General features: G+C 42.3%; 1 protein-coding gene across 1 annotated transcript in view; it reads right to left on the bottom strand.

The window, feature by feature from the left end:
- PEAK1 (pseudopodium enriched atypical kinase 1) overlaps positions 1–5,713 on the bottom strand; it is a gene marked incomplete at its 3' end in the record, with an annotated part of 61,817 nt that extends 56,104 nt beyond the window's left edge. The window contains exon 1 of the mRNA XM_080691136.1: positions 2,512–5,713. Coding sequence (XP_080547262.1) covers positions 2,512–5,654 — 3,143 coding nt within the window. The 5' untranslated portion in view covers positions 5,655–5,713. The remainder of the gene's footprint in view (positions 1–2,511) is intronic.
- Between the last annotated feature and the right edge of the window lie 13,367 nt (positions 5,714–19,080).

The following is a 19,080-nucleotide window of genomic DNA, read 5'->3' as shown; positions in this document are numbered from 1 at the left end:
CGTCTTTCAGGGCCCAAGGTCTGGCCTTCAGTGCAGTGCTTTTCATTGCTTATCCCTTACAGACAGCGGAGGATGGGAATCTTCATTGACTTTTAGGAAAACCATACTTTCATCCCTTTCAGTATTGTGTTCTCAGTGTGGGATGGTATTTAATGTTTACATAGCCACCAAGCTAGAAATACAAATGTTGACATTTGATTGTAATGTTTTTCCTCTCAAAGTTGCTTCAAATAAATACCAATGTGTCCAAGAAAATGAGGTAATTATTTAAAATCATACTTGTTCATTGATGCAGATTTTTATGTATATTAATGTTCTAAACTTTTTGCAATGTTAAAAATAGCCTAACCAATCAATCTTCCTTCCTTTCTTCTTCCCTTCCTTTCTCTTTTTCTTGCAGTACTGGGGATGGAACCCAGGGGGCATTCTACCTCCAAGCTACACCTCCAGCCCTATTTTTTTATTCTTTATTTTGAAACAAGGTCTCACTAAGTTGTGGAGGGCCTCACTAAGTAGCTGAGTCTGTCTGAGAACCTGTGATCCTCCTGTCTCAGCCTCCCAAATCCTGGATTACATGCATGGCTGAGTATTTCTTTTTCTTCTTAGTCTGGGACATTATAAAATGAGAAAACTTTAGTGTCCCTCTAAGAACAGCTTAGTATCTCACTCATGGCTTTACTTGAAATGCAGCAATGTATCTTTAGAATGGTGGTGGGACAGGTGGAGCTAAAGAATCAGGATCCACCCAAGACCTCCTGAATCAGAAGTTCTGGGGGTAGGGCCCAGCCATCTGTGTTTTAATAGCCTACCCGGTAATTGTGAAACAGTCAAATCTGAGCACCAATGGGGCAGATCAGTTGTGTCATTTGGATTCATGAATGTTACCAACTAAAAACTGACAAATGCTGGAAGCCATCATGGGGTCATAAACAAACCCGTGAAAACATAAGCTGTGTAGTAAAGGGTATTCTGCGCTCAGGGCCTGGACTGCTCTCAAGTCCGCATACAGTAGAGTCAAAGGAGAGAGTCGCATCCCTCAGCGGAGAGGCCGAATCATTCCTGGCTCCGCCTCCCAGGGTGTGGATAGCCTACACAGCAGCCCTTAGTTACAGTAAAGCCATTTGGCGACCTGCAAGGGCTATCTGCCATTCCTTTCCAGGTAACTCTATGTACTATTTAAATTGCCTATTTTCTAAATAAAACAGTAACTTTAAAATATGCATTTTATTACTATTGGAGTAAAACATTCTATCACTGATTATGTGAAAATGGAACACAACATTCCACGGCCAACATTCTTTTTGGGAATATATTCTCACTATTCTAGTTACTTTGTTATTACATGGATTTAAAGAAAACACAGACTTGCTAGCATTTTGACAATGATTTGGAGTGATGTAAAAAGCTCATTTTAGTAAGAATATACCAGAAAACCTCCTAGTGTTTTGCTAGGAAAAGCAAAATGTTTATAATACAACTAAGGAAAACTTAGGTTTCCTACACACAAGTGTTTATATGCATGACCACAAGTAAAACCATAACAATTTTGTTTGATATGTGTGTTGCTGGGGATGGAGCCTAGGGCCTCATGAACGCAAGTGCTCTACCACTAAGCTACATCCTCAGGCTTTGTCTCATCCTCTGTTTATTAATAATAAAACATTTTAAGAATAATATAGGCTTTAAAATGAGACTGACCAGGGTCTGAGTTCCAGCTCTAAAAAGTTCTAGCCAACTCTTAACATCTCTGATTTTTAGTTTCCTCATCTGAAGAATATTTATAGGGTATAGCCAATTAATAGGGTTTCATAAAGATTTGAGAAAAATGTTTGGGACATGCCATGCACAGAGTAGGTGATCAATTAATAGTTATCAAGGTATTAAAGAAAAGTAATACCTAGAAAACTTACGTGGGTATACAAGCTATCTAGCTGAATTAGAGGTTCAAATCTCAATAGCCTGTTTCTCCTCCACGTTAAGTATCTAGACACTGCTTACCCCTGCTCTCCAGTTTCCCACAGCACTTGAAAGGAGGGCAGAAACAAACAGCAATAAAAAGCAAGTACTCCCCTAAAATAAAGTAATGCAGATGGAGATAATGCCTTGGAAAAAGCCAAACAGAACTGCTTGAAGAGTGTTATTTCACTTACAGTGAGGGAAAGAGCATTCATTTGATTCTATTTTTCACACCATCACAGAATTTCAGAATAGCATATTATTTACGGCTATTATGATGCTATGGATTTTACTTTTCTCTGTTAAATCTGCTCTGCGTCACTAGAATGCAGCAGGCTACTTTAGCTAGAGATCCAGGGCCATAAACCTTGTTCCGTGCAGTAAGATCACTTTAATAACATTCTAATCTTGAAATGCAGTTATAAAGATAGATGATGGCCACAGAGTGCTACTTACAAATAGAAATGGCTCTTGTGCAATCTTAAAAGATATAAAAAACTTAGCACCTGAAAATGTGTTAAAATTTCCCATATTCTGCCAGTCTATTTTACATACCTGGGAACCTTTGCAGGAATCTGTGATGGAGAAGGACTACTTTTCTTCTTCTCTGGGTCCTGTAGTAATGCATCCTCTGTCCTGCCCTTCTCTGTGACTGCTACCTGGTCGGCCCTGGCCTTGCTCTGATCCACGCTGAGCTGGCCTTGGGCAGGGTCGCACCTGTACATGAAGACGATAGCTGGCTTCTCGCTGGACTCTCCCTTCGCCTCTGTGAACCAGTGATGGCGCTGGACTGGAGGAGGGGGCAGCATGTGAATGACTGTGCCATCCAGGCCCACCAGTTTCCCTTTCTCTCGCTCCTTCTCTTTCTCCTCCTCCTCATCTGTTTTCCGACGGCGGAAGAAGCTTTTAAATGATATCCAGCGTTTAGGCTTTGCATCAGCTGCCCGCCTGCTGCCTTCAGAGTGCAAAACTGACTCAGCTTCCGTGGACCTGGTAGGGCTGGTGGGCTTGGTCCAGTTGGTGAAGTGCCTCTGCAAAAGGTTACTTGCATGGTAAGGGGAGGAGGTAGAGCGTGGTGGGGGGAAAGGAGGAGGTGGGTCACTTTGGGGGCTGGTCACTAACTTGGAGGGAGGGGAGGTGACTGGCTTTGCGAAAGGGTCTTTTTGTACTTTGGTGATAGAACTTTCTGCAGTCTGAGGTGCTTCGGCCTCACCACTTGGCTGAGATGTAAAGAGCGACTTGGGCCGGACGGGTGTGCTCTTGGGTGTGCTCTTGGCAGCATCGGCATCTGGAGGAATGGCGTAGAGCTCTTCCACACTGCAAACCTTAGGGCCAGACTGAGGTGCTTCTGGAGGAGACTGGGGGGGCTGGATAGCAGCCACGATCTGAGAAAGCACCGTGCTTGCTTTCTCCCTGGAGCTGCCACTGCTGCCCGCCGTCTGAGACTCTGGTGTGCCTTCTGTTTTGGTCACAGGCTCTTGAGTGGTTCTCTGGATTTTTGCTGGGGAGCTGTGGCTAGAACTATAACTTCTCTGTGGGGAAGACTGACCTCTGCTGAGACAGTTATTAAATTCCTGAACCTTCTGAGCCACTGAACCCCTTTTACACTCTGTGCTGTTTGGAAACCCTTTGGCTTGGGGACACTCGGTGGGTTTGCTAGTGGGGTTGTCAGACACTTTGCTTTCGTTTTCGATTTCTTCATAAGTATGGCTTATTACACTTGTAGTTTTTTCCTTCACTGAGAGTTCTCCGCTTGTTCCTAGAAAACTTTTGTAGATGGCTAGATTGTCATATGCATTTGGATTAATAACAATGGGAACCTTAATAGCATTTTTAGAACTCCGAGCATAAGTTGGCTCATCATGAATGATAATTGGGAAGGGTGGCATGCCAGCATTGTTGTAACTGTTAAACTTTATTTCAGACAAATTAGGTGACTTAACAGGGATGGTTTTGGAGGAAATGTTTGTAGCCGTGGGTGAAGTAGGTGCTGATTTGTGACAGGTTTTCCTTGGAGGGACATTTGGTCCAATTCCACCAGTAATTAACTCCACTTTAGGAATCTTTTGTCGTGGACTGGTGCTTGAAGTCCACACTTCCTGGTATCGGATTGCACTGGATTTCTGGAAATGGGCACTTATTTGTCCCGGTGTCAAGGCAGGTGATGTCACTGGAGAGTTTGGAGTAGAAGACGAGCTTTTTGTCTTAGGGCTGCCAACAGGGCTCTCCAGGTGCTCGCTGGCCATGGCTGCGGACACATCCACAACTGTGTATGGCTTGCACAATGGCTGTTCCAGATTTACAACTCGGTAGGGCTTCGCCTGCTCTTCTACAGGGACAAGGCTTATGGTTACTGCTTGCCCAGCAATATCTGTAGAGGCTTTGTTTTCTTGTTTCTCAGTCTGTACAGCAATCTTGCCATCCTTCTCTTCCAATCTGAGAGCGAGGACTGCTTTGTGTGTCTCTGGTACTTTTACGGAACTTTTTGAAGCTTGCAATGATTCCTTCTCCTGATTGTTACCAGGGAGGCTTTCATAATTGGGCTCGGTTTCCTTCATGTCCTTAGAATCTCCTGGGTTACCAGGAGATATGCCCCCATTGCAAATCTTCTGAGATAAATTGCTGGCTGTCTCAGAACGTGACTCTTCTGTTAAAGAAGAATCTGGTGATGTGGAGTCGGAGGACACCATGCTCTGGATGCTTCCCTGTCCATAGGTGACCACAGAGTTGTCCTCATAGCCGTTCAGGATTTCATCGTAGCTGTCATCATAGTCTACAGCGCAGATTCTCTGCAGTGACTTATTTCGTAGGGGAATAGTATTCCATTTTTTGTCCACAAAGAATCGAACAGGTGACAGAGTATTTGCCCTAAAGTTGGCAAAGCGAGGTTGCCCTCTCATGCGGATCTCCATGGCCAGCAGCTCTTCGTCACTCTCATCCCAGCTCTCGTGCTCCTCCTCCATGTTACTGAAGAGCACGTCTTCCTCGCTCTCCTCGCCGCTGGAAAACTCAGGGTAGCAGAAGCGGCCCCCCTCGTTACTGATGACTTCTGTGCTCCCTCTCAAGCTCACATGCTTGCCCTGAGTATCCTTTATGCTACCTACCATGCAGCTTGGAGGAAGCTTCCTTTCCAATGATCGCTTGTAGCAATCATTTATTCTTCCTAAAAACGTTTCTCTGGAGTTTGCTTCATTCCCTCTCATCTGCGGGGTGGTCTCCAAGCCTGCTATCTCCTTCAGCACTTCAGTTAGTCCATTATTGTTATTTGATTTCTTCTTCGCACTATCATTATTACCATAAGGCCTAGGAACATGGCTGAATCCTTCAAGATCATCTTCGTTATTATTGTTAAGTGGTCTCTGACTCAAGGCAGTCCTGTTTCGGTTCCACCCCATGATGACAGGTTTGTTCTCACAGTGTTCTTGGACACTAAGCTCACCACACACACTTTGTCCATCTGCCACCATCATAGTGGGCTTCACAGCTATAGTGGGTTTTTTAGCCACAGGAGGCCGGAAATTTCCGGTGTTCCTGATGCGGTGATTGTTACTGTGATTGGCATTAGTTTTCACGTTGCCATGGGTGACGGGTGCCTTCTCAGAGTCTGGAGGGAGCTGGTGCAAGCTTTTAGGTTTAAAGCAATTCTTGCATTCACCAGGTTTCCAAACGTGTTCAGTAAAGGTGTTACAAGCAGACATTTTTAAAAATAGAACTTCACAGACAATGCTTTTCTTTCAGTGCATGGCAAAACTTTCATCCGTTAGTTTTCACCTTCCCTGTATTATTACAGAAGCTCTTCTAAGTAGCAATCTGTGGGGGGGAAAAGAGGGAAAAAATCTGAATGGAAAAGGTACTATATGAAGCTTGGCTTTATGACCCACCTGAAAAAACTGGCTTCATTCCTGAACCTTTCCTTAAATTAAAAAAATTAGGATATGAACTACTTTGCAGAATAGCTGGGAATGGTACTTGGGAGGCTGAGATAGGAGTGTCAGAGGTTCAAGGCCAGCTTTAGAATGTAGCAAGAATCTCAGCAACCTAGCAAGTCCCTATTTCAAAAACAAAAAATAAAAAAAGTTGGAAGTATAGCTCAGAGGTAGAATACCCCTGGGTTCAGTCCCCAGTACACACACACACACACACACACACACACACACACACACACACACGAAGCTTTATAATTTCCATATAGCCAATCAATATCTTGGAAAGTTAGCTTTTTATGTAGTATAATACACTCTCTTTTATCCATATGTGATCTTTGGCTTGATGTCTCTTTGGCAATGATATGATCGTCCTCTCCTGCAAATGCCTTTTCTTTTTGATATGCGGCACTAGAAATCCAATGCAGGGCCTCCGTGTACATCCTGGGCAATTGTTCTATTACTAAGCTGTACTTCCTTCCAGTCACCTGGAAATATCTTTGATATTATTCATTGTTATTAGCTGATATAACATTTCTTAATCCCCTATATGTTCCTCTTCTTCTATTCAACCTTGAAATATTTGATATTTGGTAGACTTTAAAAAAATTTATTTTTAGGTACAAGGGATTGAATCCAGAGGTATTCTACCATCAAGCTACACCCCAACCCTGTTTTATTCTCCCCAAGTTGTCTTGTAAGTTCAATATCATTCCAATCAAATCAGAGTAGCAATTTTTTTGGTAGAAATAAAGCTGATTCTAAAAATTTACATGGAAAGGTAAAGGAACTAGAATAACCAAAACAGCTTAAAAAATGGGAAGATTCACAGTACCTAATTTCATGACTCTGTATAAAATTATAGTAATCCTGACAATGTGGTATTGGCAGAAAGACAGAAACAAAATAGGGGGGTAGTTAAGTTATAGCCCATGGGCCAAATCTAGCTTGTCCCCATTTTTGTACCCTAAGCTAAGGATGCTTTTGGTATTTTTAAATGGTTGGAAAAAATCAAAAGAATAATTATATTTTGTGACAAGTGGAAATTAAATGAAATTTAAATTTTGGTGCCTACAAATAAAACTATATTGGAACACAATCACACTCATTTGTTTACATATTGTCTTTGGCTGCTTCTGTGCTCCAATGGAGAACTGAGTCTAATGACAAAGATGCCCTTGCAGTGCTTCTGGAACTCTGCAAATCGCAGGGCTTTCATTGGCACACATATCACCTGTGTGAAAAGACACTTCACAAACCAAAATATGAACAATTTCATTACAGATATGCACTAATAGGTAAAGAGAGAGAGAGAGAGAGAGAGAGAGAGAGAGAGAGAGAGAGAGTGTGTGTGTGTGTGTGTGTGTGTGTGTGTGTGTGTGTGTGTGTTGGGGGTGGGCTTCTGGGGATTGAACCCAGGCATACTCCCAGTGAGGTATACTCCAGTCCTCTTTGATTTTGAAATAGGGTCTCCCTAAGTTACCACACACTAGCCTTGACCCTGGAATCCACCTGTCTCAGTTTCTCAAATGCTGGTATTACAGGTGGAGGTGAAGACCGTGGTGTTCACAGCACTGCGTGGGCAGGCAGGACCATTCATCAGTAAGTGTAGGGACTGGTTCTACTTAGGCCTGGCCTTCTTACTCGGCTGGCTGGGCTCACTGACCCATCTCTGTCTGAACCAGGTATTGGGGTTACAGCCCTGTGCCACAAAGATGAACATTTTAAATCAATTTCAATCACAGGAAACACTAAGTAGGCAAAATGTTATCCTTCCCCTCATTCTATTCTTTTCACTAATAGACCTCTGCTCTTCATTACGTTTTGAATTTCATCAAAAATTTTTAGAAATTTGCTTTCTTTTTTTTTTTTTTTTATAAGTACCTAAAAAATATCTTTCACTTTGCCTTTTGGCCTGCAAAATCTAAAATATTTACTATCTGGTCCTTTATAGAAAGAGTTTGCTGCAGACTCCTGACAGAGATTAAAAAAGAATAGAGAGTAGAGTCCAGAAATAGACCCATATAAGTAGAGCCAAGTGATTCTTAACAAAAGTGAAAGTCTTTTTTTTTTTTTTTTTTTTTTTTGCGAGTCTGGAAATGAAACCCAGGGGCATTCGACCTCCAAGCTACACCCCCTGCCCTATTTTTTATTCTTTATTTGGAAACCGGGTCTCACTGAGTTGCAGAGGGCCTCACTAAGTAGCTGAGGCTGGCCGCGAACCGCGATCCTCCGGTCTCAGCGTGCGCCACCACGCCCGGCTGGCCAAAGTCTTTTCAACAAATGCTGCTGAATATTTGGATATCTATAGGCAACAAGACGAGACTGGATCGATACCTCACGCCGTTTACAAAACAACGCAAAACGAATCAGAGACCTAAGTATAAAATGAAATGTAAAACTATCAAATTTAGAAGAAAGTGAAGGAGAAAATCTTTCTGATCTTAGGTTAGGCAAAGAGTTTGGAGATACAATACCAAAAGTTTAAGAGAAGAAATAGAGAACTTGGATTTCATCAAAATTACAAACATGTTTGTTCTATATTAAAGACACTAACAGAGAACAAAGATCAGTTTGTTTTTGCAAAGTATATTTTTATCTCACAAAGAACTTTGTCTCTAGATTTTAAAGGAACTTCCAAAACTCAACAAAAAAGAAAAGAAACCCAATAAAAAGCAGGTAAAAGATTTCAGTAGCTATTTTAGCCAAATTGAAAGGGATTACATATAAGTCTATGAAAGATAATAAGTTCTTAGTTACATAGAAATTCAAATTAAAACTATAAGGAGCTGATACTATCAATTTATTGGAATGATTAAGATGAAAGTAAACCAGAAACCGAGTCACGCTGGTGAGCATGTGGCTGTGACTCTTCCTGTGCTTCACTGTGGGAATTCAAATGGTTCAGGCACTTTGTAGTTTATCATTTTTTTCCTTTCTTTTCTTTCTTTTCTTTTTTTTTTTTTTTTGGTGGTACTGGGGATGGAACTCAGGGGCAGTCTCCCTCCAAGTGACACTCCCAGCCCTATTTTTTTTCTTTATTTTGAAACAGGGTCTCACTGAGTTGCAAAGGGCCTCACTAAGTAGCTGCGGCTGGCTTTGCACCTGAGCATTCCTCCCATCTCAGCCTCCAAAATGCTGGGATTACAAGTATGTGCCATCACGCCCGGCTTTAGTTTATCCTTTTCTTACAAATAAACATAAAATTGTCTTGCAACCTAGCAATCCCACTTCTAGGTATTTATCTGAGATAAATAAAATTTTCTGTTTACACTAAAACCAGTACAAATGGGTTATAGACAAAAACACGAAGCAATCTAAATATTATGTGGTGGTGGTTACACAACTGCACTGCCCACTTGTCAAAACTCATACACTAAAAAAAGGTGAATTTTACAATATATAAGTTAAACATCAATAAATCTTACTTTAAAGACAGCTTTGGCTACTGGGCGAGCATGACAGGTGGCAAAGAGACTATTTAAAGAGCCGATAGAGGCAAGTTAAGATCTGAGCGGGATCTGGATTAGGATGTGGTGCCAGGGAATGCAGAGAGAGAGAGAGAGAGGCAAGAATGACTGGGTTTTGGAGCCAGCAGAGGTACTGAGGTTCTGGGTTTATGTTTGCGTGATGTGTGTGGGGCCATTTACTGAGATGGCACAGAAGGAGGTACAGCTTTTGAGGGGAAAACTGTAAGTCCACACTTTGGGAGCCTGCACATAATACAGCAGGCAACTGAATCCAGGAATCTGGAATGCATAAGAGAATTCTGTGGTTCTCATCTGCTTTGGAATTACTAGTAGAGAAACAGAGACCACAGAGAAAATAAGGAGAGCGCTGAGAATGTAGCCATGTTGGGAAGGTAACTCCCCTGAAAACATAGAAAAGAGCCAACCTATGATGAGACAGAAGCCAGGGAAGGAAGTGTCATGAAGAAGGAAAAGACGCAGGGCACAGTGGTGCACACCTATAATCCCAGTGCTTGGGAGGCTGAGACAGAAGGATCGCAGGTTTAAGGCCAGCGTATTGTAATTTTCAAAATAAAAGGGGTTGGGGAGAAGACAATTCTTTTAAATGCTGCGGAGAGGTAATGGGACATGAGGATTTATCTGTCCCGTTGGACCTGGCTACTTGAGGTCCTCAGTGACCTTAGCATGATATACATTCTGGCGCGGCGGTGGGGGTGGAATCCTGAGCGCGGTGAGCTCAAGAGTGAGGTGACAGAGCAACGGTAGGTAACTTTTTGGACAAGTTCAGGTGGAAAACTGCAGAAAGGGCTGGGGTGATGGAAAGGCAGAAAAGATTACCTCACTTACGATGGAGAAACAAGATATTACTGAATGATATTACTGGGGAAGGCACAGGAGAGTGGCAGAGGCTGACAAGATGGGAAAAAGCGGGATAAGCACAAATCTCACACTGTGAGACGAGGGACGCAGAGCCCTACGGCAGAGCTCTGTGCTGTGGACGAGGGGCCTGACGTCCTGAGGAGCAGGTGACGTTCCTAAGTTCACACAGTGAAGGAGAGACCCCGAACTGAGGGGTGAGGCTAGGCCTACCTACACTCCTACAATGCTTTGATTTCAAATTATTTTTCTTTTGCTAGATATTTTTCTTGTGATACATATATTTTTGCTGTGGAAATCAAGAAAAGCATTAAAAACAAAAACTATGTTTAGTTTTATTATTCAAAAGTAACTTCTTTTAATAGTTTGAGGAGTTCCCGTCAACCATTTTATTTTATTTTTTTGTGGTACTGAGGATGGAACCCAGGGGTCTTTTACCTCTAGGCTACCCCTCTCAGCCTTATTTTATTTTATTTTTCTTTAAATCTGGAAACAGGATTTCATTAAGTTACTGAGGCTGGCTTTGAACCTGCAATCTTCCGGTTTCAACCTCCCAAAAGACTGAGATTACAGGTGTGCACCACTATGCCTGGCTTCTGTCAGTCATTAAGAAATTTAAAAAAAATTAAGTTTTCTTCCCTGTGTACTTAACACTGTGGCATTGTGAATATAAAAGGATAAGGTTTCCTAGCCTAATATCTTGTTATTTAAGTTAAATCCATCACTGATAAGCAAGGGTTAAGTTTTCTTTTTATAAGTAGTACAAGATATTTTTTTCTCCAAAACTGACAAATAAGAAAACTACTTCCCAACTTTGAATATATGTTAATTCAGTTAAGAGATGGCTGTTGAAACTGGGCGTGGTGACACATGCCTGTAATCCCAGTACTTGGGAGGCCGAGACAGGAAGATTACAGATTTGAGGGCAGTCTTAACAACTTAATGGGACCCTCAGCAACTTAGCAAGACTCTGTTTTGAATACAAAATAAAATAAGGCTGGGGGTCTATCTCAGATGTAGAATGTCCCGAGCTCAATTCCCAATAACCCGTGCACCCCAAAAAGATGGCAGGTGAGTTGATCAGCAGATCATATTGTCAACAGAACAGTCAAACTGACCGGGGACACAATGAACTATGTCAGTGCTATGCGCAGTGGAAGCCCGTCTCGGTGCTGACATTCCTTTACGGCCTCGTTTTTAGACTTTTATTGGTGCATTATAGTCTCACACCCTCTTTTCAAGTCCTGTGTACATCTGTATTCATGCTGCCACAAAACCAGGGGAGAGACCAAGCAAACACCTTTAGCAAGCACCAGATGGAGCTGCTGCCTAAGCCACAAAACCTGAACTTTGAGGGCTTCATTTTAAATACTAATTATGTTGGGAGACAAAGATGTGCACATGAAGACACTGTCAGAACTATTTTAACTTCTAACAGGCTCTTCGTGAGAGAAGCTGTAATCCGTCCAAGGAACAAATCTTGGGCTTTGCAGCCACTGAGAAACGACTTCAATGGCCATCAGTAATAACTAGCAGCTTTCGCTGCTCAACACCGACACTGCCCAACGGGGAAACTCCAGTTACTCAAGTTTGGGAAATAAGGAATGTCTCCGGAGGCACTTAAGCAGGAAAACCTAACAGTCTGTGCTGGTGTCCTCTAGTTATTTGCCAGATCAGGTTTGATACAGAGTACCCCAATGGAAGGCTTGATAAGAACATTCATTTCTTTCCACATTCCTTGTAATCTTTACATAAATATGCATATATACAAAGAGATTACAGATACATATGAAAAGATTACACACACAAAAAATCACGCACACCCCCCTTTATTGGTGCACTGTAGTATCGTGTCATAATGCGGTTCAGAGTGATAGGGGTGTGTACATGCATACGGTACAGGGAGAGTTTAATGACTTAAGCTGCCCCTAGAAGCTAGTCAGGATTCCACGGTCTAAAAATCTTATTTCATATTTGATGGTTTCTAGGACCAAAGCCCGTTAGGGCATAGATCAAGCTATTCAAGAGTAGCCTATTTCGCTTCAAGTTGTGACAACCTTTTAAGAACTTATTACTGTTTTTTACTCTCTCTGCTGCTATACAATGGCAATAATTAGTTTGCTTCTAAGTCGAATAGTTTCAAGCAGATTTAATACAAAACAATCACTGGATTCTGATCTTGAAATAAACTGGTTAGCAGAAAGCTGGAGCTCCTTGGGCTGGAGTACAATTTCCGATCCTGTAAGGGGATGTGCAGGTGGTCTATTAAGCACCACACAGAGGCACGCCCTCAAGGCACCCAAGGAGAATCTGTTAATGATAAAGGAGGACCTGGAAGCTCCTTCCCCAACCCTGTAACTCCCGATGGCCATTATCTCTCCTCATAAAATGTCACATTATCACAGAAGCAGAGTCAAGAATCCTCATGGCTTTTAAGGACTCTGTGAAGAACTCCTGCCCATATGGCACCCCACACTTCAGTCTGCCTTCAGGATGTTAGGGTAACACTCACAGGCCAAGGTTCTCGTTAGGCTTCTGTAATGGATTGTGGGGGCCACTTATTCACTTATTATATGTATAAAAGGAAAATATGACAAGTATCTCCACGTCATTGTCCTCAACTTTTCCTTCTTCCATGGTGAAAAATGCTGACCTGATACACAGACCAGTTGCCAAACCCTTCAGTATATGACTAAAAGGGTGGGGAGAGGAAGTGAAAGCCAGGCTGCAGGAAGAGGTTTTGCAGGAGATAAAATACAGCTTTGTTTTGATATACAAATGAAAATCTTATGAGTAGACGAAAACTTCTTAATTTGTGATCTGACTAAAAAAAAAAAATCAATTTTTTGCTATCACATGAATGGACAAGATTTTAAGACATGAGGTTCTCTTGTCTAAAGACAAAAATCTAAGTAAAACATCTTTCACTTTGAAAGCTAAAGCTCTTCTAAAAGGCCGAAGCCCAACCACTTCCAGTTGTCCTAACCGCAGTAGTTTTCTGTAACAGTTCACCATTCCTGTCACATGGTAGCCATCCCCAGGGAAGGATTGTGCAATGGCGAACACACCACAGCACAGCAGCACTGCTCAGTTCTTAGCTCCTTTCTTTGATAAAATAAATAAATGCGATCAATACTCCTCATTACTATAATAAACTAGTTATAAGAATATAAGTTCCAAAATGTTCCCTGAACATATGTGTCTCAGACCCCTATTTAAGAAGATATACACATCAGAAAAAATATTAAAAAGTTATCTAATAATAACCAAAGCTCCATCGTCGTTCACAGTTTTGTTTCCAATATGTTTCTTCTGCTTGGAATGTGTTTCCTCTAGTGCTGTTCCAGTTGGCAAAACTCTCTGTATCATGATCCATTTCACATTTTACCTCTTTGACGAAGCTTTTCCTGACTCCCTAAATACTTTTATAAAGCACAATGAACCAGGAGAGATGGTGTGTGCCTGTAATCCTACTACTTGGGAGGCTGAGACAGGAGGATCCCAGGTTTGAGGACAGCCTCAGCAAGTAGTAAGACTTGTCAATCTAGTGAGACCTTGTTTCAAAAATAAAAATAATATATGGCTGGGGTATAGCTCTGAGGTAGAATGCCTCTTGGTTCAATTCCCAGTTATCCCCAGCCCATACATGCACAAAAACAAACATATCAAATTATAATTATATACTTCCTTAAAAAGCAGGGTTATGCCTTTTTTTTTTCTTTCTTTTGTGGTACTGGGGATTGGAACCCAGGGGCATTCTACGTCTGAGCTAAACCTCCAGCCCTATTTGTATTCTTTATTTTGAAACAGGGTCTCACTGAGTTGCAAAGAAGGACCTCACTAAGTAGCTGAGGCTGTCCACGAACAGCAATCCTCTTGCCTCAGCCTCCTAAATACTGGGATTACAAGCGTGCACCACCATGCCCGGCTGGGTTATATCTTTTTTTTTTTTTTTTTTGGTGGTACTGGGGTTCCTGGAAACCCTTCTACCTCCGGCTACACTCCCAGACCTATTTTTATACTTTCTTATTTGGAAACAGGGTCTCTTAAGCCAGCACGGCTGGCTCCGAACCTGCGCGATCCTCCTGTCTCCGCCTCCCAAGCATGGGGATTACAAGCGTGTGCCACCAACGCCCGGTGGGTTATGACTTTTTCACTTCTTTATTTCTTGGATTGCTTGGGACATACCAGATACTAAACAAATGCTTGCTAAATAACAATGATACTACTAAGTACCAGATACTGTTTGAAGCAATTTATTTAAAAAATCCTGTAATTTTTTTGCCAGGCGTGGTGGTGCACACTTGTAATCCCCACACTTGGGAGGTGAAGACAGGAGGATCACCCAGGTTTGAAGCCAGCTGTGCTGGCTTAAGAGACCCTGTTTCCAAATAAAAATATAAAAAATAGGTCTGGGAGTATAGCCCGGAGGTAGAAGGGCTTCCAGAAACCCCAGTACCACCACACACACACAAAAATCCTGTAATTTTTAAAAACAAAGAAACAAAACAATACTATGATTACAATTATTATTAGTCTTACTTTACAGATGTAGAAACTGGGACTTGCCCAAGGTTACTTAGCTAGTAAGAGTGTGCGCAGGCAAGCATCAGTGGTAGAGCATGGCTACCTCTGGCATCTGGATGCTGCTTAGGCACAACCATGGAACTGAGGTGGTCTACTCGGGCACTGCCCAGCACAGTGGAATTCTATGAAGGAAGTATTAGAGGCAGGCACACTCATGTTTTCCCCAGCTCAAGTCTTCACAGGGCAGATCCACATGCTTACTGTACAGCAAGTCAGGAGTAACTAACAGGCACACACTTAGCCAGCGGGCTGCTCTAAAGGTGTGCTTTTTGTGCTTAGGGGCACTGAGGAAGTGAATAGTATGTGGCAGATTGAAGACTCGCTTCCATCCAGCCCAGCCAGCGTTCAGAGGAGCCACTGAAGTGACAGTTTGGGAGTGAGTAGAGAGAGACTGCTGGAAGCTGGCTAGCTGTGCCCCTCCTCCTCACTTACCCAACGTCACAGCGACTCTCAAGTGGATAAGGCAGAAGGATAAAGTCAGGAGTCAGAGCTGACTGAGATGTGAGATGACAGGTAACCTCCGGATTAAAAAAAGGGAGAAGGAAATAGGGGCAATAAGGGAGGTACAGATTCAAAGAGAAGAAAAAGAAGAAGAGGGGCAAAGGAAATTGGGAAGGAAGAAGAAATATGAAAATAGCTTATTATTCTGAGAAAGAAAATTCCACTTGAATGTGGTATAGCAACACAATCAGAGAGAGCAATGTCACTGTAGCCCTGCCATCGTGGGCACTATGACTTGTCTGCCATTGTGGGCACCATGACTTATCTGCCATCGTGGGCACCATGACTTGTCTGCCATCGTGGGTGCTAGGTCTTGTCTGCCATCGTGGGCACTAGGTCTTGTCTGCCATTTGTGGGCACTAGGTCTTGTCTGCCATCGTGGGTGCTAGGTCTTGTCTGCCATCGTGGGCGCTAGGTCTTGTCTGCCATTTGTGGGCGCTAGGTCTTGTCTGCCATCGTGGGCGCTAGGTCTTGTCTGCCATCGTGGGCACTAGGTCTTGTCTGCCATCGTGGGCGCTAGGTCTTGTCTGCCATCATGGGCACTAGGTCTTGTCTGCCATTTGTGGGCACTAGGTCTTGTCTGCCATCGTGGGCACTAGGTCTTGTCTGCCATCGTGGGCGCTAGGTCTTGTCTGCCATCATGGGCACTAGGTCTTGTCTGCCATTTGTGGGCACTAGGTCTTGTCTGCCATTTGTGGGCGCTAGGTCTTGTCTGCCATTTGTGGGCACTAGGTCTTGTCTGCCATTTGTGGGCACTAGGTCTTGTCTGCCATTTGTGGGCACTAGGTCTTGTCTGCCATTTGTGGGCGCTAGGTCTTGTCTGCCATTTGTGGGCACTAGGTCTTGTCTGCCATTTGTGGGCGCTAGGTCTTGTCTGCCATTTGTGGGCACTAGGTCTTGTCTGCCATTTGTGGGCGCTAGGTCTTGTCTGCCATTTGTGGGCACTAGGTCTTGTCTGCCATTTGTGGGCACTAGGTCTTGTCTGCCATTTGTGGGCGCTAGGTCTTGTCTGCCATCGTGGGCGCTAGGTCTTGTCTGCCATCGTGGGCGCTAGGTCTTGTGTAGTTTGTATTTTGGTAGAAGAGGGAGCAATGTCACTGTAGCTCTGCCATTCTTGGATACTATGTCATGTGTAACTTGTATTTTGGTAAGAAGGCATTCTTTTTCTAACTAAATTTTGCCTTCCCCAGCTACAGAAAAAATTAACAACAAATACTGTACAACACTTACAATTTAACTTTTAAAGGGAAAAAGTACTTATAAATTCCTAGAAGTCTGAAGTACACATTATATTTAAGAAATACAGGTTTATTACTTCAAGGAAATACCATAACAAACTAGTCTTTCCTAGTAGAGGTATTTGGAGGACCTGTTCTAATAAATAGGTATTATTCCTAATACCTATTTATTAATATAATGGTCATAAATATATGATAGCTTTAAAATACATTAAAAGGGTATTTCTGAAACTGGGGTCTAGAATATATTTTCAAGGGTCTGTGAGTTCTCTAAAAGAGCTTAATATTGAGCTGAAAGCAAAACTCTCTATATAAAATAAATGAATATAAATATATGCTGGGTTATTGTAATGGCCGCCTGTTAAATAAGCAAAGAATGTGATTTCTAGGTGTACATACACATTTGCATTTCTAGTGTAAACTAACACAAGCACACTACTTTATCTGTAAGAAATAGTGAGAAATAAAGAAGCTTACTTAGTATGTAAATGATTCGGTTCCATCAAATGAAGACCAAAATGGTATCATGATGCAATCACTGCCTATTGTACCAATCTTGGGTTTTCAATATCCTAGAAAGGAATGTGGCAAAAGAAGACAGCCAATGGCGATGGAGCTGCGAAGGCAACTGCGGAGTGGGTGGAGGCAGCTCCGTATGCACACTGTGAGTACAATTTAGTGTCAGTAAAACATCATATATAGTATTATATTACTGTGAGAGTTTGTACTTCATTTGTTTTATGGTTTTCTTGTACTTAAATTTTAAATTTGTTTTGGCTTATGACTAAATAAGAAATAAAAACATAGGGAATTTATAATTTTGTTTGTATTTAAGTAAAATTATAATAATGTGTGTCTACACTGAAAGACCACTGGTATTATTTTTTTCTAATTAGAAGGGGTGTGTAAATTACTGAAGTATGAGAAGTAGTGCTTAAAAATAACATTCCCTTATGTCAGGTAAGCATCCCTCTTGTGATCTTACTTATATTATTAATTTGCTAATAAGCATCTACTAAAGGATTATAATAAGTATTTTAAAGAGCCATTATGAAAATGAATTAAGATAAAATATATGAAGTACCAAACTCTGAGGCTGATTCTGTTATTAAATATTTACATCCAGCAGAGGACAGGAAAGTGAGCGATTGCTTCCAACCCCCTCCGCTCATATCCATACCCCGGCTGGATGCATCGATTGGGCATTTGGAAAGCTATTTCTGTGGAATGCTGTTAACTATGCAGGTTAGTATTCAATGATCATGAATGATTTACCTTGAAGTTTCAGTTGGCTTTTAAACCAATGTATCACTTATTGCTTCTACAGGAAAAATGTACCTCAAGTTCTGAGCAACTCCTTGCAAGAAACTTTAGCATCCCTCCCATCTTGGATTTGTGTTTTGCATCAGTTTCAAGAGACGCTGTCGCGTTCTATCAGGAAGGAGTTGCTGAGCCTCAGGGTAATGTAATACAACTTGTGCTTGGAGAATTCCGGGGGAACTGGCCTGGGTGCACTGACAGGAGGCAGGGTGAAAGTGTGGTTGGCTCCACTATTACAGTACTAGTCTAGACAAGGCCCAGAACCAATTCAGTGGTCATGGGAAATGACAAGCAGAGGCTGATCTTAGAGAGCAAATGGAGAAGATTATCAGGCAGTGGAACACTGAGGAAGAAGGACTGCAGATGACCCTAGGGATCTCTTTACTACTTCGCTTCTTTAGAAAACAATTATTAGCCGGGCGTGGTGGCGCACGCTTGTAATCCCAGTGCTTGGGAGGCGGAGACAGGAGGATCGCGCTGGTTCAGAGCCAGCCTCGCTGGCTTAAGAGACTCTGTTTCCACATAAAAATGTTAAAAAATAGGTTTGGGAGTGTAGCCCGTGGGAGTGTATACCGGAGGTAGAAGGGCTTCCAGGAACCCCAGTACCACCAAAAAAAAAAAAAAAAAAAAAAGAAAACAATTAGTAGTCCTCGGTTGGCCATATATTTGAACTCCTTAGATTAACATGTAATTTTAGAAAAATATTTAGAAATGCTCTTTGTGATCTGATATGGTCTTTCTATTTTTAAAACATCATCTCTTAATGTCTATTCATATAACAACTGTCCAGATTCTATAGATGAGGGCTGTAGCTGTAGCTCAGTGATAGGCTGCTCGCCTAGCATGTGTGAGGCCCTGAGTTCAATCCCTAGTACCACGGTGGGGGTGGGGGGACGGGATCTATAGGTATTTTGATGCTCAAGTCAGAAGTCAACTCCCAGCTGGGCGTGGGAGGCGGGGACAGGAGGATCGCGCAGGTTCGAAGCCAGCCACTCTGGCTTAAGAGACCCTGTTTCCAAATAAAAATATATAAAATAGGTCTGGGAGTGTAGCCCGGAGATAGAAGGGTTTTCAGGAACCCCAGTACTGCCCCCCCAAAAAAAAGTCAACTCCCCTGTGAAGTCTCATATCCTCTTCTTAAAATTAACAGGGTTCTAAACCAAATGTGGTGGTGCACACCTGTAATTCCAGTACTTGGGAGGCTGAGGC

The sequence above is a fragment of the Muscardinus avellanarius genome (genome assembly GCF_963383645.1).
Source record: "Muscardinus avellanarius genome assembly, chromosome: 3".
In the NCBI taxonomy this organism is placed as follows: domain Eukaryota; kingdom Metazoa; phylum Chordata; class Mammalia; order Rodentia; family Gliridae; genus Muscardinus; species Muscardinus avellanarius.
This window is presented reverse-complemented; position numbering and strand designations above follow the sequence as displayed.